Source organism: Marmota marmota, unplaced genomic scaffold (genome assembly GCF_001458135.2).
Source record: "Marmota marmota marmota unplaced genomic scaffold, marMar, whole genome shotgun sequence".
In the NCBI taxonomy this organism is placed as follows: domain Eukaryota; kingdom Metazoa; phylum Chordata; class Mammalia; order Rodentia; family Sciuridae; genus Marmota; species Marmota marmota.
The window spans coordinates 18,892,714-18,917,024 of record NW_025999960.1 but is presented as its reverse complement, the minus strand read 5'-3'; the positions used below and the strand labels follow the sequence as shown (position 1 = coordinate 18,917,024).

At 39.9% G+C, this 24,311-nt stretch overlaps 1 protein-coding gene across 1 annotated transcript; it reads right to left on the bottom strand.

Annotated features, from left to right (window-relative positions):
* Positions 1-394: 394 nt before the first annotated feature.
* On the bottom strand, positions 395-22,474 carry Pcbp2 (poly(rC) binding protein 2). The gene is made up of 14 exons (XM_015493478.2): positions 22,333-22,474; positions 21,213-21,236; positions 21,085-21,117; positions 20,542-20,625; positions 17,849-17,980; positions 15,503-15,631; positions 14,417-14,491; positions 12,488-12,580; positions 11,275-11,316; positions 9,956-10,028; positions 9,407-9,445; positions 8,427-8,482; positions 7,162-7,331; positions 395-849 (listed from the first exon to the last, which is right to left on the bottom strand). The coding sequence occupies exons 1-14, from the start codon at positions 22,399-22,401 to the stop codon at positions 813-815; spliced, it is 1,056 nt and encodes a 351-aa protein (XP_015348964.1). The 5' UTR covers positions 22,402-22,474; the 3' UTR covers positions 395-812.
* Positions 22,475-24,311: the final 1,837 nt, after the last annotated feature.

Sequence of the window (24,311 nt, the reverse complement as noted above, 5' to 3'; positions counted from 1 at the left end):
AAGGACTATAAATGAAGACTTACTAAAAACAAGAGACTTAAGTTTTCATTTAAAATATGCAAGCTTGAACAAGGACAAATATTCCCATGAAGGTGAATCCCAGATACAGGTCAACTGCTTCCATGTATATGCATGTGTGCACCATCCAACCATGGAACTGCATACCTATTCTACAATTAGGTCCTAGCAAAGTCTAATCCTCAATCTGGGCATAAGGTTTCACAAGGGGCAACTAAATACAGGGTTTTAGGAAGAAAGGATCGAGGGTGAATAAAAAACATGGGAGTGGTGAACAGGAGAAAATATCTTAATTGCAATAAAGGCTTCTATTCAAAACCCAATCAGGGTCCTGTAAGGAATAAAAGGTACAAAAATAACAGGAAGACAACAGGAATAAAACCCACATGAATCACTGTGGCATCCAGTTTCTATTCACAAAGAAAAAGCTCCAGTCCATCTTTTAATTTTTTTGAAAAATTCCTGACATTACAGAACTAAACTGAAATGTATTAATAGTCCACTCTTACATTTCCATGACAAACAGAAAAATTCATGAGCCAAAAAAAAAACAAAAACAAAAATAAAAGGGAGAAGCTTATAAAACTAAATATGGATCTCAGCATTAACAGCTGAACAGAGAAAGGAATTAAAACGCTTTAATTAAAAAATCACGAGTGGATGATAAAGTGTGTAGAAACTGAAAATTTACAAACTATTTAAAACCTGGAATCGCTGACTGTTCAGAAACTACACAGATGGATCATGGGTGGTGGTGAACAGCAGAAAGGGATTATGGATGAATCTGCATTGTTCTAGCTGCTCCCCATGCCACCCGTCTCCGAGGAAAGCCTGTAACATAGAAACAAACAAGAACTCAAAGTTAGTTTTCCCAGTGCCCAGGTGCACCTCGCCTCTAGAATGTTCAGCCTGGCTGACTGAGAAGGGGAAGGTAATCACACTTCAGTTTCTTGGATTAACCAGAACTGTAATACTTTTTTTTTTTTTTAAGGTGGGGTGGGGATATACTGGGGCTTGAACCCAGAGGTTCTAAACACTGAGCTACATCTGAGTCCTTTTTAAATTAAGACAGCCTCAGTAAATTGCTTGGGGCCCCACTAAACTGCCCAGGCTGGCCTCAATCTTGTGATCCTCCTGTCTTAGCTTCCTGAGTTGCTGGGATTACAGATGTGCACCACCATGCCCAGCCCATGACCTTTTTTTAATGGACTTTCAATCTAAGCTTCCTCAGGCAAACTACCTCAGAACAGAAACAATGTTGGTGTCGTTCCTCAAGCTGTGCCCTCTAGAACTTCTAGATTTTCTGAAGATATGCTCCTCCACAAAGACTGTTCTTGGAGGACATGGATACACAGAAGTAATGTTTCTTTATTGCTCATATTTACCTCCTCCCAAACTGCTAAGTAAAATATAGCCATTTGAAAAACAAACATTATCTGAAAGTAGCCTCATTAGGTTATTGCTTAGATACTTAGCTTACACTGTGAACAGAACTAAATATGTAAGAATAAGTGATCTTAACTCTCAAAAATAATTTCATAAAAGGTTCTAAATTGACTAGCATGACCTACTGGTGGTGTCTGGTCAAGAAAGTTTGCCAACTCACATCTATAACCCTTCTACAACAAGGCATAGCCAAAAGTAGCCAGAAGGGAAAACCAAAGGTCAGGAAATTAGAGAGTCCTTCAACTACAAACTATTTTTAAAATCAAAAATTATCTCTTCACCTCATCAAGAATAATATTTAATTCTTGAAAAGATCTAGGGCAAGGTCAACAATAAGCCCTGAATAAAAGGGTTTTGTGGGAACCAAAGGCCCACAGTTTAAATCTAGGACCATTAAAAAAAAAAAAGTTGTAGCACTCTGGCCCTACAGTGATCAAAAAGAATTGTCCAGTACTTACACCAAACATAAGCAGGACTCTGCAGGGATGGGGATGTAGGAGACAGGGACAGGAAAAAATTGAACAAGAAATACACAGCGGGCTGGGGATGTAGCTCAGTGGCAGGGTGGTTGCCTAGCATGCAGGCAGTGTGGTTCAATCTTCAGCACTGCAAAGAATATATTAAGAAATCTGGAACCACATGGGGGAGAGCTCTAAGCTTTTAAAAAATTTAACACCCAGTATCTTTGGAGGCCCCTTAATTGAACTGCTGCTCAGAAATCCTTAAGAATATTCATTAGGTTAAAAGGCCTTCCTATTTAAAACAACAAAAAAAGACCAAGCCCTCATGATATAAGTATGCTAAATCCCTAACTATAGAAGGAAGAGCAACTAACACAAAAACTTCTACCTGGACAATTAAGCACAAGTTTGTCCCTCCAAACCTTCATCATGCTGATATGGGCATATAATGCTAATTCATATTCCCAATCTGGGATAACACCAGAGAAAAATACTGGAATACTTGTGAATAGCTAGGTTTCTTGTCTCTTTTAAGCAATGTCAACCAAAGGTAATGTAGAAAATGGTCATCAAGGAGAAATCTCTCATCATCAAGTTCTTTTCTCTATTGCTCTGGGGAAGATCATTATATATTCAAAACCCTGGCAATATGTAGAAAATTGGAAGCCTCCTGCCTTTACATTTAGAGTTCTATGTTTTCTGTTTGTGTAGAGCACTGCTGGGAATTGAACCTAGGGCCTAGCACATGCCAAACTAGCATTCTAACACTGAGCTACCCGCAGCCCATCATTTCAGACTTGTGTGCATCCTGGAATAAGGAAATGAAAAAGCAACTAGGAATGCAGCTCAGTGATAGAATGCAAGCCCTGTGTTCAAATCCAAGCACCAAAAAACAAATGAATTAACCTCAGGGAAGTACACTGAGTAAAGGCAAGGCACAAATCTAAATGCTTAGGGACTTTTTTTTTTTCGTTATTTGAGAGGACTAATGAGTTACAAATTAGTTGATCCCCAAGGGTGCTTCAAATTTAAGCTTATAATTTCCTACTTATCATAGTGTTGGAGATAGGAAGGGTAGGCAGAGACCAGAAGGGTACAGGAACTTAGATGACTAATTGAAGTTGATTCAGGATTAGTCAGCATCCTATTCAAGTTCTGGACAATGTCACAGATTGGTTGTTCAAGATCTTTCAAATGTCACAGGAAGAAAGGTAATGCTCATTCACAGGAACTAGACAGTAGCTGCCTGCCTTTGAATTACTCCACCTTGTCCCACCATTCTGCGTGAAGAAGTTAAGTGATTTGTATATATATGCCTTGGAAGAGATCTTCACGATAACTACCTCAGACAGACACCCTTGTTACCTGCTGTTGGCAAGGTATGGGATATGAGAAACTCTTCTTCACTAATGAAGATCCTTGCTAATTATGAAGAACTCTCACACCTAAAATGCCACAGCCCTTTCCTCTTTGTGGCAATATTGTCAAAGATTTATATAATTAACCTGGGACACAAAAGTCCAATGCAGTTGTATAGACTTCCTAGTGGATTAGCCACAGGTCACAAGTTCCCACCCCTTTACACGTCACAGCACACGGTGAACTAAGGTTGTTACTGTGGCAACTTTATTACAGCTAGAAACACAAATTTGGCCAAAGGCCTGCTGATAGCTTAACCATTTAATAATTAAAAAAGGGTGGGGGGGGGTAACGGAGAAGCCTTTATTCATTAACACAGAGCCTAACACATTATTATATTGCAAGGCAGAATAAAGCTACAAAAAAGGTAACAGAATGAGAAAGAGCAAAAACTGTGGCTCTAGATAAAGAATTCAACAAGTCAGACTCTGAAACAGGCACTCAGCTGAAATGGCCTAAACCTAAACAAGAGTTATCATTGCCCCCACCCCCACCCAGATATACCCCAAAGTAGTAAAAGGAAAACGGTCACAAGCTCACAATAATTTGGTTCTCACCAGTGTTAACAAAATAAAACAAAATGAACCAATACACACTTGAGGAAGGTGCCTCAAGATATGCACTCAGTAGGGGGAGAACCTCTGTTTCTCCCCTTTCAGTTTGTTAGTTACACACGGCACCGCAGAGGTGGTGGTGGTGGCAGCTGAAGCCCCGGTACCCTTAGCAGCAGACACAACATTTAGAGCCAGGAGAGGGATGGGTTTCATGCCAAGCAGACTGGAGACACAAGGGGCGGTCGGAAGAGGGTTGGGGAGGCTGGAGGGTGCGTCGGAGGTCCCCGCTGTGGCGAGCGAGGGGGTGGTGGTGGAGGAGGAAGAAGAAGAAGAAGGGGTGGAGGGTTGAGAGAGGTTGATGCTGAGGTGATCAGGGATCGTGACGGAGGCTGCCTGGGAGGAGGGTTTAGCGTTTTCTAAACTGTAACAGAGGAAAAAAGGAACAAAAAAAAGGGTGGGTGGAAGGGAAGACCACAAAAGGGAAAAAGTACAGGACAAAAACCGCTTCAGTTATATCAGTAAGTGTCTTTGGTTGCCAATTAGGAAGATTTACATCAACTTCTGACAAACTGTATTTTAGCCTGTGTCCCACCCTCTAAATATGTACACTTTGCCATTTTCTATTCCACAATGCTATTTAAAACTGCTTTGGTGAAGAAAAAACTAACAAACTAAAAAAGGAATCATACAAGGCACATATTTCCAAATATCCTTTATCCAACTTACAAGAAAGAAACACTTTCAGGTAGAAAATGAAAAAGTATTCAATCTCCAAACAAGAAGGAATGTTTCAAATACTAATCAAATGTTAATTTCCCCTTCCAAAGGAAAATTACATAACAATTGCTTATAAAGCTGAATGTTACACAGAATTCTCTAAATTGTATGTATGTGTAGTTAGTCTGTTTACATCTCCACAAAAAACTCTGTTTAAGATGGAAAGGGACAAGTATCCAAAATAGGTCACTGACTAATTTCAAACTTCAAGGAATGTAGCATAAGAACTGAAGTATAGATAAGAACTGGGGAAGCTCTTCTAGTGGGAGGTGGTGGAGTATCAAAAGGCTCTTTGTTTTGACTGACCACGCATCTAATGCAGACTTTACAGGAAGAAACTTACTCCCCAAACACTCAGGTTTTTAAAAAAGCAAAAATAATGCTGTTTTTACTCCTAAAGTAACCTCTAAGTTAACAGTAAACATCTACATCTCCCAAATGCCTACATGTGTTTAAAAGCCAAAACTACAGGTTATTAGCTGAACTTTATCCAGAAAATCTACCCTCCAAAAATAACTTGAGGAGCAGGGAGGTTCCTTTTAAACATTCTATTTTATTTACCTTTGTTCATTGTCAGCTTCAATCCATAAAGGATGATGACAGAGTAATCAACTAACTACAGAAAGTACTGAATGTCACCATGAAAACTAAAAGAGGCAAAGCAGAAATACTCAGAATTCACTAATAAAAGTAGAAAAATTCTTCCTAAAATAAAACATTCCCAAATAATCAAACAGTTGATTTTTGCATTCAAATTGGCCAAGATAAGAAAGTGAACAGCAAGTACTGTGCATGCACAATCCTTGCTTTAGTATTAAATGAAGCTTAATCCTGGTGGCTCAGAAGGCTGAGGCAAGAGAATTTTTTTAGTTCTAAGCCAGCCTTCAGCAACTTAGGGAAGCCCTAAATAACATTGTAAAACTCTGTCTCAAAATAAAACACAAAAAGGGCTGGGGATGTGGCTCAGGGGTTAAGTGCCCTGGGTTCAGTCCCTGGTACCAAAAAAAAAAAAAAATCCATACACCGTATCCAATGACCTACTACAGTACTACAGGGGCCAGGCAAATAGGCCACATTGAAAAATAGTCATAATGGAAACTCTCTTGACAATATATTCAGGACAATCCTACCAAAAACCCAAGAAAAAATTTTCCAGATTCTAATAACATGATTTTTGCCACTTGAAACTCCCCTCAAATACCCACTTAGAACAAGAAAATGAATCTTTGCCAACAGTCTCAGTGTCTAGTTTTCTATCGCTTTGACTATTAAAGACTTGATGTACTTGGCAGCTGAAGAAACAAACAGATCTAGATATAGGAAAGTGTTTTCTATGTAAAAATTAATAGTGCCTCAAAGAAAACTTAAGGGAAATGTCAAGACCACTACTAGGGAACTTAGACATCTCTGATCAGGGATAGAAGACCATGGTGTAAAGACTGGTCTGTATAACAATGACAAGAATACAGACTTCATACTTATGAAAGCCTTTCCCATGTACCACATTTAAGAAGTCATAAAACTTTCATGCTACAGAGGCCAAATAGGTAGGAGATAAGTACATAATAACTGGATAACACTCCCCATAAAAAGGATCCCTAAGCCCTTGGGAAATGTACTAACACAATGGCTTTAAAATGTTTGTTTGCAAGCAATTAACAATGTGACTTTAGCACAGGAGCTAAAAACTATTTCCTAAGGGAAAGTTTTTTAGACTATTAACAGCTACCTTACAACTGTATGTAGTAACATTACCTTGGTATGGGATAAGCAAAACAAAAAACAAACAAACAAAAAAAAAAACTCAGGTGGTCATTAAAGAATGAGAATGAGACAGAAAATACACCTGGTATTTCTGCAACATTCCCAAATAATCAAACACTTATAATTTGAGGAAAAAAAGGATGTTTTTAAGAAAAAGTGAGGGGATGGGGTAGTGGCTCAATGGTAGAACACTTGCCTAGCACTGGGTTCAATTCTCAGCACCATATATAAATAAAGGTTCATCCACAACTATATTTAAAAAAATACAGAAGAAATGGTAATGGCTGCCTCCAAGAGAATGCTTTGAAGTGCATTTCTCTATTATTAATTAAGGGTGCTTTTTAAATTCAATTAAAGGTGCTCTGATGTCAAGAAATATTGGTCTATGTGACATGAGTAAAAAGAGAAACGTGGTTTTTTTTGGGTTTTGTCAGTATGGCTGATCTTGCCAGAGCACTGTCCTACTAGTGAAGTCATACACAATCTCTTCCAACTCCAAAGTTATCAAAAGTTAAATGCAACCAATCTATGTCACCCCATGCAAAGTTACTGGAATGATTTTTTTAATCTAATGATGAAAGAAAGCAGGGCTATATTTTTTAAAAAATTATTTTTGCCATCTCTACCCATCCCCAAGTAGTCCTATAATAATAAAGTATTACAATGTTCCCCAACATACCCCTACTATGTTGGAATTAAGGTAAAAGGTAGGGCAATCTTACCTGACGTTGATTAGATACTGAGCCAGGCTAATGCTGGCAGCAGATCCAGTGATGGTAACCTGCCTATCGGTAGATCCTTCCACTGGGTTCGCAATTTTGATCTGCGCCCCAGACATCTGACGGATCTCATTGATTTTGGCGCCTTGACGCCCGATTATGCAGCCAATCAACTTAAAAGAAAAAAAGAAAAGACAACAAATTAAAACTTGTATGGCTAGGTCCAAGAATTCTATACTGTCTCTTCTACAACTTGGATCTAAGAACTAAGTAATGCGAAATATTATCCACAATCCACTCTTTCTCATATATTCTTTAAAAAAAAAAAAAAAAAAAAAAAGAATTATTTTTACTGATCCCATTTCAATTCCTGACCCAACTTTTTGTCTTACCACTATGGGTCAGAGTTATCTGCAAACAAACTGCTACTCCAAACACCAGCTCTTCATTATTCCTTTCCTCAGAGTATTAACTCCAAAGAAAAAACAGATCAGAAATAAGATGTTACTAAAACCTAGTCAGATGGCTAGGAATCAATAAAGGCATCTTCAGTTCTGGGTAGCAATGATGCTTAAATTCATCTGCCATGAGGGGCTGGGGTTGTAGCTTGGTGGTAGAGCATTTGCCTAGCATGTGCGAAGTACTGGGTTCGACCCTCAGCACTACATAAATAAAATAAAATTACTGTTTCCATCTACAACTAAAAATAATTTTTTTTTAAAAAATCATCTGCCATGGACACCGTCTTACTACAATGATAAAAATTCTAGATAATTTTGAAAGCTTTTGTCTTAGGAAAAGAGAAAATAATTACCTACATTTGAACAGTCCAAGACTATAAACAGTAATGAGACAATAATTTGTTCTTACTGAACATCTGAACTGTGGCTAATCAAACTGAGAAATTGAATTTAAAATATTTTATTTTTATCAACCTAAATAACCACAGTGTCTGTAGCTACCATGTTAGAAAACACAGATTTAACATTCAAGATCATTTCACCCAATGCTTTAAGGATAAAAGTTCTACAAGATTCTACAAGAAACAAAGGCAAATGGAATTTCTACCTGAGGGGAAAAAAAATGTTCATTCTGCCTCACAATAAGTTTTCCACGTCAATAAATTTTTTCTAGGATTGTTAGTACCCCGAATTCTCTTTAGTTTAAAAAAACTTAATTTGGGGGCTGCGGATGTAGCTTAGTGATAGAGTGCTTGCTTACAAGTATGGGCACTTATATTCTTGGAAACCAATGCCTAGTACACTTACATCGTTTGGAATGGTGAGTTCATGAGAAGTAGTCTGAGCAGATGCATCCAAACCTGCTAAAAGACAGAAGAGAGCAAGAATGTTCAATGCACAGCATTCAGAACCACACTGAACTGCACATTAACTAACAGAAAGAAATTAAACTGGAAACCCAGCATTGGCTGTTGGGATTCATCACTAACTTGGAAGCCTCCAAGGAGGAAAGAAGGGGAGAGGGATGTAGAAATAATGCTGGAAAGGTTCTTCTGTACACTCAGAAGAGCTGATTTCATGCCATTTCCTGCAAAGCCCTGCCTATTGGGGTAGGGGGATGGAAACAAGGGGCAAGGGAGCATGGTATCCTCAAACAGGACAAAATCTGAACCGAAATCTAAACATCAAGTCCTTCACTTCTTCCCCTTTTCTGCTTAGGATTTCCTGCTGTTGTGTTCCAATTTTATCTCACACAATGCTCACTAACACCAATGCCAATATCATGCCTGTTATTTGGTACCATGGACTTTTGGCACACATGCAGAGTTGACTTAAATATACCCGTGTCAGATTAACACCCTATGCCTTTATCCTCCTAAACTAAACTTTAAGGTCAGGTACAATGAAATGGCAGTCATGTGAGGGGTATTCATTTCTCCAGATTAACCCCTGTCTTTTGCTCAATTTGCTCTGGTTATTGTTTGGTTTTCCAATGAAAAAAGGAAAAAAAACAAAAACCCATACCCATCAATAATGACACCTGGACTGGGCCAGGTCAACTGGCTAATCTTCACAATCCTAGTCCTGCTCAATTCCATTTTTAAAAGGGGGTTGGCCAGATCCATCAAGGGACCCTGGGGGGCACCAGGCCCACCCCCTTTGCTCTCTCAGCTTCCTCTCTGCCATGTGCATGTTGCTGATATGGTTCATGGGCAGTGAAACAAGACTCCCACCAGTTTATTAATATAACAGTAGAATACTACAGATTTTTTTTTTTTAATCATTACCCCAATAGCCTTTCACCTCTGGAGAGCTGGATTCAATGCCTGTTAAGATACAAGTGAAAATGAGTTTGGTGGTCTCATCCTAACCCTATCGGACAAGTTATTCCTTATACAGAAAAAAAAAAGCCCAAAAAACAAAATAAAAACAAAAACAACAACAACAAAAAAAAAAAACACTACACAATTTGGCACAATTGGATTGTTTCTACCCAAGTCTGAATAGCTGGTGGAGAGAAAGGGGATGCTGATCAGATCAAGGGGGCAACAGTCACAATGGTTCTAAGAAATATCAGCCTACCCTTTGCCTGACAAGCATCCCCAAACCTCACCCCCAAACCTTCCAGGACCTTTATTTTTCTTTTCAAATAACTCACCCCAAATGAAAACCAAGTTAACAAACACATTACCTCCTTGGGTTTAGCCATAGTAGGCCAAGTTTAAACCAGCAGGATGCTGGGTAATGAAGTTTTAAACAGATGTCAAGCTGAGACCTTGGGACTGGCCTCTGTCTTGCACTACACCTTACAGAAATAAACACTGAGGTTTCCATACCACTGAATCCGGTGTTGCCATGCGTCATAGGAAAATGAGACTGTTGCATTGCCAACTGGTGCAGCTTGGTCAACTGCAGGAAGCAAACAAGAAAGGCTGGCATTAGAAAAGTAACACAGTCAAGGCTCAAGCACACTCACATGTGAAAATGTAGAGTTCCTGAATCCCCAAGTTGACTCTACTACTCCAAATACAACACAGGGGAATGACTGGGCTTCTTAATACAATCCAGGGAATGGACAGAATATGAAAGGAAAGGAAAACAAATACAGAGGGTATCAGTATAAGAGAATGAATGCATTTTGGGTAAGTGAAAAGAAAAGCAACAGTACCAGCCCAATAACCATCCCCTTGTGGGCTACTTAATGAAGGTGTTTGCAGCCATTGCAACAGTTGCCCCAGGGACAAGCACAGACAGGCTAGGTAAACAAACTGTGCAGTGGTGCTAGGGAAAACACACCATGCAGGGTTCCACCAGTACTGGGAAAAGGGAAGGAAATGATGGGGGCAGGGAGACTGCAAGGGGAGGGCTTTGAGAAGAAACCAAACTGTTTAATCCCCACCACCAACAACTTCTACAGCTGTTTTTGTTGTCGTTTTAAAATCTCCATTAAACCACCCTAGCTCGTGTAAAGTAATCCCACTTCAGGTCTAATTCCCTCTCCTAAGTCCTGCCACTAACCAAGAACCAAACTCAACTATCCAAGTCTAATGCTCAGCACCTGAAAAGGTTAGTAAGGATAAAGGAAGAGTGCAGAAGAAAACGCCCTTAAACAAAGTCTAAATATTAGCACTTTAAAACAGGTGTTTTCTTTTTTAGTGGCAAGGAAGGTTTTGAGTTGAATTCCCAAATGTTAAACTTCCTATCCTTCCCTGTGTTTAAGTCCCTCCACCCTCCCCCATATATGTTTTAAGTTGTCACCTCAGATGAAGGAGTACCCAACAGCAAACCTTCCTCCCACTCCTCCCATGGAAAGGAGAATGCTATTCAAGGAAGCACAGTCCACTGTCAATTTAAATAAAAATGACAGTATATCATGGAACATTTCACTTTTAGAGTAATCTGAAACACAGGGGAAAGAAGCTAATGACCTATTGAAATATAATTTCCAGGGGTTAAACGTCAAAAGGCAAACAAGGTTCTATATGTTCTGGTTATCATTTTTTAAGAGCCAAAATGTGGTTCACCCTGTGAGGGTAACGATACTGTAAATGTTTAAAAACCCAACTCACTTCGGGATACTTGGGAGGAAGGAGTCACAGACAATATTGGATGGGAGAAGGAGCTTTTCAGAAAAAGAAGTGAAAACAAAACTTACATCTGGCTGTGGAATGGCATACTGTCCTTGAATGGTATAGGCCTACAAAAGGAGGAAAACAATTCCTATTAAAAACCAATCACGGACAGCCACCCAGTGCGGGGAATGGGGCAACAGATTTCAACTAGCCGGAAGTCAGAACTGAACTAGACAAAGGGGCGAGGCACTGAGACAATAGATGGAGTCTCATAAATATAGTCAGACCTGAGCTGGCCTTCTTTGAACCCTATATATAATTACTTTATTTCAGGGATCCTATAGAAGCAGCCAAGTTCTCTGTAATTAAGGCAATATACATATTTGTTTTTTAGTAACTTTATTTATTTTTTACGTGGTGCTGAGGATTGAACCCAAGGCCTCACATGTACAAGGCAAGCGCTCTACCACTGACCCACAACCCCAGCCCGCTTATCTGCTTTAATGAAAAAGTGGAAGTGCAATTCAGCACTGCCTTGACTGACCAAGCCCCTGCTTCTTCCCTGTATACAAGACAGCCTAGAAGGAAAATGGTGTCTTCCACCCAGTACCACGCCAGTCCTCTACCAATTGTGGTGCTGTGAATGATTTATACCTAAACAAAACTACATGACATGTTTTCAAACATTTCCCTAACTTGTTTTTCTCTACGTCTACCTAAAAACCTTAAGCTGGGTCACTAACACTATACAGTTGAAGAAAGAACACAAAAATCGCTATATTCTAAGTCCTACCTTTTCCCACCTCCCCTCCATAAAAGGCACTTGCAGCTCCCACTATGCCCTCCTCCCACCACACAATAACCTCCCAAAAGGGAGCTGGGTCTTGGGGCAAAGGGGGTAGGAGGCAAGGAGGAAAAGGGAGGGAGGGGAAGGAAGAAATGGCTGGTTAACAGGATGTGAAGCTTCTCACATCACTGTGGCTAGTATCCCCAAAAGTGCACCCAGGTAGGGGTGGGAGAAAGGTGAAAATAGGGCGGGAGGAATAGGAGAGGGAGAAAAGGGGTTGAACCAAAAATAAAAAAATAAAAAATAAAAAAAAAAGAAGAGTTGGTGTTACCATCTGGTGGGCTACGCAGCCTGTGTGAAATGAGGTGGGGGGGTCAAGTCCAGGTCCCCGTGGACAGGTGGTGTCCACAGCACAAAAATCACCAGCGCCACTGGCCCCCCGTGTGTTGGCAGTCTCGGCTGAGGCGGAAGGATTGAGTGAGCCTTGGAGACTGAACATCCCCTCTCACCTCTAGAGGTGGTCCCTCCAGGTCAGGGTTGAGGCACATGGACGGGGTGGTGTGGGGAAAGCTCGCACTGTCGCTGCCTGTGCTGTACCTGTCCTGTGGATAAATAGAGGATTTCAGTCTCCAGGGCTGTCAATCCGGCACCTTGTCACCAGCATGAAATTCACACAAAAAAAAGTTGTTTATTTTTTTCCTTTTTCCTTTAAAAGGGAGCTCACGACACAAATTTGAAACGAGCTGTAATCAGTGAATTAAAAAAAATGTTACCTAGTGGCATATTTCACAATGCACAATTGGGCTATTTTCAATAATGAAGGGGTGGGACAACAGAGCTGATACCAGCTCCTGGTCAATATGGGATTAAACTGAACCCCTACAGAGCCCACTTTGCCACAAAGGAACAAAAGACAGGTCCATCTGTGGACACTGTTATGAACTGGTCCATTTTAAAAAGGCCCATGGGAATGACCCACGAAAGGGCAACTCATTGAAAGAAGCTGCAAGCTGTTTAGAGGGTAGTCAACTGAATAAGGGGAAGGGAGGGGAAAAGGGAGGAAGGAAGAGGAGGAAAGCCAAGAGGTATGAAGGGGGTAAGAGGGACAGGAGAGAAGGGAAAAAAGGGTAGTTTTGAGAGGATTGCTGCCACACAGCATAGGACCCCCTTATAATTCCAAATGGGAGTGGGAGAATCCAGAAGAACAGGAACCTGGAGCTCTAAGAACGGAAAACCCTTAAGGCTAACCCTCCTGTCTCAATACTGACTAAGCCTGCCTTTGCTTATCCTGCCCAACAATCCAGACTGAGAGCCCTTGACTAATCCAGTTTACACAAGAGCAGTGCTAAAGGTACTGTCTCAATATTATACTGTGACATGATTAACTTCTTGTGAAAGTTCCTAGAACTATATAACAAACTGAGCCCCTGAAACTTGTTTGGTTTCATGCCACTTCAGTATAGTTACCAATGTGATGAACTCCAAGCCTACACTCTCCCTTCAAATGACTTCCAAATCAAATACAGGTAATATGCTTATTAACAGGCCAGACCCAAGTGGGGATAGGCACTTTGCTTACACAGCTACCAAAACGAACACCACTATTTCAATCTTAATCCCAGTATTTTAAAAACTGGCCTAGCAATTTCTCAAATACTAACAAACGCATAAAACTACCATGGTGCTTTATCAATGCTCTTGTCATACACATCTAACTTTAGAATAAACCATGTGTAAAAGATGAAGAATTTAGATTGGTAAGGAAGGAGTAGAGAGAGGCCCAAGGGGTGCTTTGGTGTTCTTGCTCTAACACCAAAGGTCACAGCACCACAGCCCAACATGCTCTCCCCCTCCTATTCTTGTAGGCTGAACTCTTACCCCAGCTGATTTCAATTATGCCATGTGGTTCAAACCAGTATTTATGAGGTTAAGAGTCTGGGATATTGACAATACACTGGAGTTTGGAGGTGAAGGGGTAGGAGCAGGGGAGGTGAGGTGGAGGGAAGGGGAAGTTTGTAGGACACTCAAGTTCAGACGTCCCCAATTTTGAGACCAGCATCCAGAACTCTCCTTCAGAGGTCCAATTCTTTTCTACCTTTACTCAGACCTCTAAAGATCACCCCACACATACAAAAGCATGGATGGGGTGGGAAAGAGAAGTAGTGACGCAGAGGCAATTTAACTCTCCTAACCCATCCCACATTAAATTACAAAATAAATTACCTCTTCCGAGTGCCTACAAAACTTCCTTTGGCCTGTTAAAAATTAAATACGGGCTTGGCATTCAAGGCTTTTTTCAGTACAAAAATAAAACTAAAAGCAAGTCAAACTATGGCCCGAGTAATCGGCAAGCATGCAGAGTGGCTTGGTGTGCTGCTGGCGTAGTTGACATTTCAAATATTATGTTAATTCTAGCCAACCAATAAGAACTGTCTTACCTGACCACCTGCAAAGATGACTGGAGAACTTGACGGCTTGGGCCGGTACGGGATGGTCACGCCCTTCGGGGGGGACTGGGAGAGAGTCAGAGGGGAAAAAAACAAAAAGAGATAAGGTTTCAAAGCTGCTTCAGCTGTGTGGCTTTAGCACACACAGTTCAGTTAAAAACTATTATTTCCATCCCCTTACCTACAGCAAGTTATCATTAGGTAGATCTAATCTCAAATCTGCAATTATTTGCCTTAAAGCAGTAAGACAGTCATGGACTACTCCCAGCGCACATTAATCATTAAAGAAGATACCCCTAAAAATAATTTTATGCACTATTTCCATGTATTTAATGACACACACACAAAAAAACTCTGCGTACATTTTAGCTGGTAATTTTTAGGATTTCATATTTTAATCTGAAGAGAAAATAAAGCCAAGTTTGAAATAAAGTACCCAAAACATGAGACTAGGATAATATAGAAGTGTCTGCACTACACACTATTCAGAAATCCAATTTAAATTTTAACTCCACTTGGAAATCACTTTCTGATAAAGTATGGGACAAATTACATATAACTTAAAAAAAGGTTTACCCCATAATTTTCCTCTTTAATAGAATACTAGTGTATTAGCCAGACACATAAGTCATTCAAATACTACCACAAATTCACCATTCTGTTCTATATTCACTATCCTTTAGAATATATCCTGCTTGAAAGCCAGAAATTAAAGAATGTGCTCAAGTTCCATGTTAACAAAGTATAGCATTCCAAAAGGTCATTTCGCTTCTCAGGAACTCAAATGAATATTTTGTCCACTCAGTTCAAGTAGTGAATCTTGACATCTACCCTTGTAAACTGTGCTAAAACTGTCCTAAGCCAAAAGATCACTGCTAGTTAGCAGGTTCTATTTTTGTTCACAGACCATAGGAAAAGTCAAAGCTGGGGGAAGGAAAATATGAACTCAGGGAACCTTTGTACCCACCCCCATTGAAGGCTAACAGCCTCACCTAATTCCAGTCTTACTAAATATAGATCAGTTCCTGTCCCCAGAATTGCCCTTCCCCCACTCTCAGCATGAGCCTGAGGGCTTACCTCCAACATGACCACGCAGATCTGTTTGACACACTCAATGATGGATTGCGGAATGCCAGCAATAGTGATGGCCCGCTCAGTTGAATTGGGGAGCATATCCCCTGCCACCTGGACTTGAGCCCCTGTACTCTTTGGGGGTAAAAAGAAATTGAAAAATCAGAAAAATTTTTTTTTTCTTTCAAATACTCACAGTATTTATTTTAGATTTTATAGCTCAGTGGATACTTATCCTGTCCATCTTCCCCTTTCTTTGTTCCTTCCCATTCCTCCCTTTTCATAGATAGTACTGTTTAATGGGAGTTAAAAATAAAATATCCTTTAAGAAAAGTATAAGCCTGAACAACAGCCTAAATTTAACCTGCTCAAGAAAAAGGTCCTCTAAACAGTTTCCTCTCAGCTTCTGTGGGCCCCCAAAAAACTATAATAATCACCCACCCACCTTTCATTCTATGGGCCAGTTACCATTTCTAGGGCTTAACACACACGGCCCAATATCTTTGTTCTCGTAGCATTTACAAAAGGCTCTCCAACTCAATTCTTTCTTTAGGAACCACTTCAAGTTTCATTCCAACACCAAATTCAGTAACCCCTAGATACAACTAAAAGCTTCCATAACCTAATTTAACTTCATTATTAAACAGTGATCCAGATTACAACTGTATCTGAACATACATTCCCTGTTTTCCCTTGCTACATGGAAATCTGGCCAAGAAAAACATCGCTACTCTAACATATCAAACTGCAAATGCTTTAGATATGAGAAAGCATACGTTGCCTCATATGTAAGGTGCCAAATTGCACACATTTGCTAACAAAATGAAAACTTATTGAAAATTCTGGTTAACTTTCTCATATCCTGACTTATTATTAAAATACATGAATCCCTTGCGCAGGCCTGTAATCCCAGCGACTCAGGAGGCTGAGGCACTTTTAGCAACTAAGTGAGACCCTATCTCTGAATAAAATACAAAAAAAGCTGGGGATGTCAAGTGGCCCTGGGTTCAATTCCAGGTATCCAAAAAAAAAACCCACTAATCCTAGGCGCATGATGACACATGCCTCTAATCCCAGCTATTTAGGAGGCTAAAGCAAGAGGATTGCAAGTTCAAGGCCAGACTCAGCAATTTAGTAAAGAGGTCTTTAAAATAAAATAAAGTTCCTGGGCATGGTGATGCAGGAGGCTGAGGCAGGAGAATTTTCAGTTCAAAGCCAACCCAAGGGGCTGGGGATGTGGCTCAAGTGGTAGCGCGCACCTAGCATGCGTGAGGCACTGGGTTCGATTCTCAGCACCACATAAAAACAAAATAAAGATATTGTGTCCACCTGAAACTAAAAAATAAATATTAAAAAAAAAAAAAAAGCCAAGACTCNGGTGCACACCTGTAATGCCAATATCTCAGGAGGATAAGAAGATTCCAAGTGGGAAGCCAGTCTCAGGAACTCAACAAGCCCTAAGCAACATAGCAAGACCTGTCTTATAAAATAAAATAAATACGGGCTGGGGATATAACTGTGTTAAGCACCCCACTTCCAGAAGCAAAAACGTAAATAGGGCTGGGGTTGTGGCTCAGTGGTAGAGTGCGTGCCTAGCACATGCAGGGCCCTGGGTTTGATCCTCAGCACCACATACAATAAATAAAAGTATTGTATCCAACTATAACTAAAAAAATAAATATTTCTTAAAAATCATAAATAAAGGGCTGAGGTTTTGGCTCAGTGGCAAAGCACTTGCCAAGCATGTGTGAGGCTTCATATTCAATCCTCAGCACCACATATAAATAAATAAAAAATAAAGGTACACCAATGACTAAAAAATTTATTTAAAAAAAGAAATATATATATAAAAAAATAAAAACAATATACAGGGGCTTGGGTTGTGGCTCAGAGGTAGAGCACTTGCCTAGCATGTGTGAGGCACTGGGTTCCATCCTCAGGACCACATAAAAATAAAATAAAGGTATTGTGTCCACATACACCTAAAAAATAAATGCTTAAAAAATTAATTACACACACACACAGTGCCTGTGATAAGAGTATCACAGTCCTAATGGGAAAAACATAAACAAAAAGGGACAGGGATATAACTTAATGAGAAAGCAAGCACTTGTGTAGTATAAATAAAACCCTGGATTCAATTCCTAGAACCACTAAATAATGATATAAAATCTGAGTTGTGCAAAAAAGGAAAAAAAACTACGTAGTACTTTTACTCTCAGTTCAATCATTGTAGTCCTCTAATACCATTATTTTAGTCAGTCTTCATCAAGTACTAACATTTCCTAATTATACCAAGAGCTAACAGAACCACATTTAGAATAGTTAACATTTAAGTATAGCATAACCAACCTCTCGTATTTCCTTAATCTTGCAACCACCTTTTCCAATGAGAGAGCCACACTGACTAGCAGGGACCACCAGCCTCAGAGTGACCGGGGGTCTACTGGCAGCTGTGCTATTGGTCATAGAGCTGCTGATGTCCTACAAAAAGAAAAAAGCTGGTCAGAATATTTAAAAGATACACATTTAAGAAGATCCTTAGGAACCTGTAACTTCCATAAAAGAACCATTTACTCTTGTGTGTATGTGGGGGTAGGGATGTGTGAGACCTGGGTGTTAAACCTATGGGTATGTCTCTTTTGTTGTTCTTGTTGTTGGGGGTGTACTAGGGAGTGAACTCAGGAGCACTTGACCACTAAGCCACATCCCCAGCTCTATTTTTGTATTTTACTTAGAGACTGGGTCTCACTGAAAAACATCATCAGTCCTATTTTTTTCATTTTGAGAAAGTTGACCAGGCTAGCCTCAAACTTGCAATCCACCTGCCTCAACCTCCTGAATCCTTAGGATTACAACCATTTGGCATCTCACCTAGGAATAACCATTTATTCTTATAAGAACATGTCATGCCATAACCATCCCAAAAAAGGTTCAAATTCCATGCCTTGCACCAAAGTAAATGAAGATTACAACTTCTACAAACTTGCTCAGAAGTAGCCATAATTTTCTTTCACCCTCAGAGAGAGTATTCTAAAAGTAGGGAGAAAAGCAATTGTTTTATAAATTGGAGTTAACAAGCAACAGAAAAAGAATGAGGTTAAAATTAAATATTAAAGGGCTGGGGTTGTGGCTCAGTGGTAGCGTCCTCGCCTAGCATGCATGAGGCACTGGGTTCGAACCTCAGCACCACATAAAAATAAAGACAATAAAGTCCATCAACAATAAAAAATATTAAAAAAAAAAAAAAAAATTAAATATTAAAGAGATGAGCCAGGTGCGGTGGTGCATGCCTGTAACCCCAGGAGTTCTGGAGGCTGAGATAGGAGGATTGCGAGTTCTAAGCCAGCCTCAGCAAAAGCGAGGTGCAAAGCAACCCAATGAGACCCTGTCTCCAAATAAAATACCAAGTAGGAGTGGGGAATTAGCTCAGTGGTTGAGTGCCCCTGAGTTCAATCCCCAGCATACCCCCTCCCCAAAAAAAGTACCATTACATAGATGACGAAACAGAGGCTCAGAGTATTTTCTCTGATCACATCTAAAAAGCTCTGTAGGGCTGGGGTTGTGGCTCAATGGTAGAGTGCTTGCCTCGCACACATGAGGCACTGGGTTCAATCCTCAGCACCACATAAAAATAAATAAATAAAATAAAGATGTTCTGTCAATCTACAACTAAAAAAAAGATATTTAAAAAATAAATAAAAAATAAAAAGCTGAAATATAAAGGATACTACCGGAGCTTCAGAGTACAGGTCACTGAGACAACATAGGTTTAGAATGCATAAGACCCTCAGTTCAATCTCTTAGAACCAAAAACAAAACCTATACTGGCTCAAAGCCTACAATCTTTCCTATAACATCCCACATCCAAAAGTCATGGTTTTAACCTAGTTAAGTTTAGCCTTTGAAGATTAAGTGGTTTAAATGTCATTTCTCAGACTACCCTCTATTAGTACTGAGACCTAGGAAATGCTTAAGCTTAAACCCCTGAAATCAAGGACGTTTCTTATGTGATTAAAGAATGGACAGTATGCCAGGCATTGTGGCACATGCCTATACTCCCAGAGACTCTGAAGACAGAGGCAGGGGAATCCTAAATTCGAGGCCAGCCTTGGCAACTTAGTGAGGGCCTAAGAAACTCAGCAATACTGCCTCAAAATAAAAAGGGATGGGGATGCGGCTCAGTGGTTAAGCACCCTGGTTTCAAACCCCCTACGCCCCCCAAAATAGATGTTTCCTGATTTTTTTTTTAATACAAGTAACCAAGAGAATTAACAGGGCCATGATACTCAAAAAAAAAATTGTCTTGGTGGGGTGGAGCACCAGGGATTAAACTCAGGAGCACTTGACTACTGAGCCACATCCCAACCCTATTTTGAATTTGAACTCTCAATCCTCCAGCCTCAGCCTCCTAAACTGCTGGGATTACAGGCATGTGTCACCATGCACCAACATTTTTAATGCTGAGGATATAACTCAGTGGTACAGCAATTGTCTAGCATGCAAAAGACTCTGGGTTTGATCCCTAGCACAAAAAAAAAAAAAAAAAGGATAACATTTCTAATGTGGGCAAGGATAGGATTTCAGGCACCATTAAGTACCAACCACGCAGCATTTTTCTGTGGTATCAATTGCACAATTAGCAGCATTACTGCAGCAGGCAGAGGGAGGGCAAGCGGGGAGCTGAACACATGACCTAGGACAATGGTTGCTTGGCCTCTGAAGATTGAGAGTTAAAACAACAACTCCCTTATAACAAAACCTCCGATATGATTATTTTGCTTCTGATTACCTAGGGCTCGCCCTCCAAGTACAACTTAACATTTTTTACCAGTATCTGTATACTTTTTTAATATAACAACACGCAGACTGGAAAATATCTGCAATCAATGAAATATATTAGTTTCAACAGAGCTCCTAACAAAAAGTACATTAATTTAGTTCAATCAACTGAAAGAGGGCAACAATATACTCTGAAGGCTTAGCAATAAATGTAAAAAAGAGCTGGGGATATAGTTCAGTGGTACAGTACTTAATTAGCATACTTGAGGCTCTGGGTTTGAGCCCCAACACTTTTTTTTTTTTTTTTNAGGACAATTCCCTTCTGAGATATTGATACGTGCACCACTCTGAAAAAGGAGGAGAAACAAAAGTAGTTAAGAGACAAAAAAGATCAGAACATATATAGGATGTGTATAGCCTCTCTTTAACATAGGCAAGAAGCTACCTACCTACACTGGGGGGTGGGGGAGAAATCAAACACTGTCCCATGTTTGTCCTCAAACAAAGCCTATACCAGCTGTCCTGAATAAACTCCAAGATCTCTCTGAAAAGTATACACTCCTGCATATATTTGTCATTACAAATAACTGAAACAGAACTGGGGATGAAGCTTAGTGATACAGAACTTGTCTTAAGAATGGTGAGGCCCCAAGTTCAATTCTCAACACCAATAAAATAATCAAGCTAAAAAAAATAGACTTTCCATATAGAGCTCTCCCCCATCTAATCTCTCAAACAGAACTTTCAGATGTTTTAAAAGATTTTCACTTTCCAAAGCTAACAAAACTCAAAAGCCCCTAACTTACCTCCTCGCGCATCTTCTTAACCGATTCTCCTTTCTGTAAGAGGAAAAGTCAATGATGAGCTCCACCTGCTTTTTCAACTCAGACTGACTAAATAGTAATTAGTGTTGAAGTGAAATTATCTTACTTACCTTTCCGATGATACTGCCAACTTCCTGCAATGGAAAAAACTAGTGTAACTAAGAGGAAATTCAGAAGTGTTCATCATTATGAAAAATAAATTCTAACTATCCAGCTGTCCAACTGCTATTATGATAAGTACTACTCCAAAGAAATGGAGAGCTGGGTATGATGGTACATGCATATAATATTATCTACTCAGGGGGCTGAGACAGGAGGATCATAAGTTTGAAGCCAGCCTCAGCAACTTATGGAGAACTTGTCAAAAATAAAAAGGGCTAGGGGGTGGGGCGTGGTTTGTGGCTCAGCAGTAGAGTGCACGCCTTGCACGTGTGATACCCTGGTTTTGATCCTCAGCACCACATAAAAAATAAACAAAAGATATTGTGTCCATGTATAACTAAAAAAAATTTAAAAAAAAAAAAAAAAGGGGCTTGGCGGGGGGGAGGGGGCTCAGGTTGTGGCTCAACGTTGGAGTGCTCACCTAGCATGTGCAAGGCCCTGGGTTTGATCCTCAGCACCACATAAAAGTAAATAAAATAAAGGTACTGTGTCCAACTATAACTAAAAATAGAAAAAAGGGCTGGGAATATAGCTGAGTGGCAAAGTTCCCCTGGATTCAATAACCCCAACCCCCAGCAAAAAAGGAGAGATTTTAAGATTTACTGAGGGTTGGGGAGATAAAGGTTTATTCTTTAATCAGAATTTAAGAGTAAAGCTATCAATGAATTTCAAATGAATAACCACATAGTGGTGGCTAAATACTATAATTTGTGTTTAATATAAATTATCTTTTATAAAACTAAATGTTTACCACCCCCTTAAATTTCCCTAAAATTATTTGTGAAATCTACCTATTACAACCTATAGCAACATCCATTAAAAAAATCTTACTATCCAGGTATGAGACAGTCTTTGGCTCTAACCTCTAGTTAAGCATTTCCTGCTCAGTGGAGCTTCCTAGTCAAATCTGTCCACTTTCCCACTATATTCACATCTATTCCATTAGAGAAGAGTACTAAAGCCAGACGCCCCACAGTGTTAATCTGATGAGCTCCAAGATGCATGTCTGCTCTTCCTGGCCCCTCCCCTAGCAGTTACTATGACCCAATTTCCCAAGCTGGTGCATACCTTTCCATGCATAAGTAGCCGAATGGTGAGAGTGACATTTAATCCACCTTCAATCACACCGGTGTCCATGTCGAGCAGTGTTATGGGGAGCTGGACTTTGAGTGGTCAAGTCTTTGGTCACTGGTGGGGGGTGAAAGCCAAAAACTGAAATGCAAACATGACCAAAATCAGAAGAAAACAATAGGAGAATATTTCCCAAAGTTATTTCTGCCATTATCAATGTTTTCTAAATGATTCTTTTCCTATCCAATTTGTACATACACCCAGCACAACTGCTTAACATTTAAAACTCTGGTTGTTACACAGTATAGAAGGCAACTTTCCAATTTGCTCTCATAAATGATAGGTTTTCCGCTGACTCTCAGGATGAGGAAGATTCCTTCTACTGGCAGTGGTTCTAAGGGAATTGCTGAACTTGCACCAAATTGTCCTTCAACAAAGTAAGCTTCAAAAAGATTCAAACACCTGAGCAAACCCCATACTAACCAACTTACATTAAGGGCAAATGACCTTTTGATTCCCTGTGGAGTAACAATTGGAACTACAAGCTAGAGAACACAAGTAATCTTCATAGTAGCAATTTCTAGATAAAGAAATTGAGATGTATCCCACATTAAAAATTTCAAATGTTGATGGATGACATCAAATGATTTTTAAATTATGTCAACAACCTAACTGAAAGAGGCATCTATCCCAGATGCGGCCATGCAGACAGGAGTTCCACATTCCCCTTTGGAATGACTCCATACATTTAGTCCAATCAAGTCTTTTTCTCTTTCCCCTAACCTGTTTTGTTTGTACAAAACTTTTATTGCCACTCAGTTTTTATTCACATCTATTAAATCTTAGATTTCTTCCCAAAAAAGACAATATAAAACTAATACATCTAAAAACTTATTCTGTAATTGTTTTCAAGACGTCCCTTTCTTCACTCATCCCCTCAAACAATGCGCTTAGTGATATGCAGAAAAAAAAATTGGTTGTGGATATGTGTTTGCCTTCAATACTTCCTTAGGACCAATTTTAAAAGTGCCTCTCACAAGTTCTGTTAAATTTCTTTAATGACATAATTCAGTATCCATCCCTTCAAAACTCCTCCTATAGCTAGTTTTCTCCCTTCACTAAACCAGACACCCTTTTAATTTTGTTGTTAACAAAGGTCGGACCCTAAATACTTTCAGAAGCGTTTTAGTGATTGCCACACCATTCTGTACATGGTAAATTTGTCTGTCTACTTCAGAATGTAAGTGCATTATATAAGTGCATCCCCAATGCACATTATTTTCCTATTTTCAGAATATAGCCAATTGCTGCCCAAATCCCACAAGTCAACACTTTTCACTCATGGGGGAAAAAGGCTTGGTAGAAATAGTTGAGTCTATCAGAATGATTTCCTTTTTTAAATTAATTATGGTAAAAATCTTAATTTCCTAGCTAAGATGTAATAGGAAGTACTTTACAAATACCACAATAATCACAAGGGCACAAAATGAAACATTTGAAGTTATTTCTTCAGGTGAGGCACAAATATGCATTTTTGAACTCCAAACCATTAAAGCAATCCAAGAAATCTGTCATACTTCTCTCATGTCAGTATAAGTGTACCCCATATCCCAGGAATCCAGCTGTTAATCATGCAGTCAATTACCCCTCTATAAATAGCTCGGTCTGGGTTTATATCGGCAGGCATTTTGTAATTTCAAAATTCGTTACCCTGAGAGAACGTCCTGAATAACTCGGTAACTGGGAGCCCGCCTACCCTTTCTTTAATTCCGCAGCCCCCCTCCCCTCGGTCATCCAAGCATTTTTCCACTTAGCCCCCCCTTCCCTCAATTAGAAAAGAGAGGAAAAATAAACGGTTCGGTCGGGGGGGGGCGCTGCGATCCAGGGGGAGGGGCCGGACTAGTAGCGCCTCCTCGTGTGGCTGCGCCAGCGCCTGACCCCCGCGGGGAGCCGCGCTCACCCGCACGGCCAGCAAG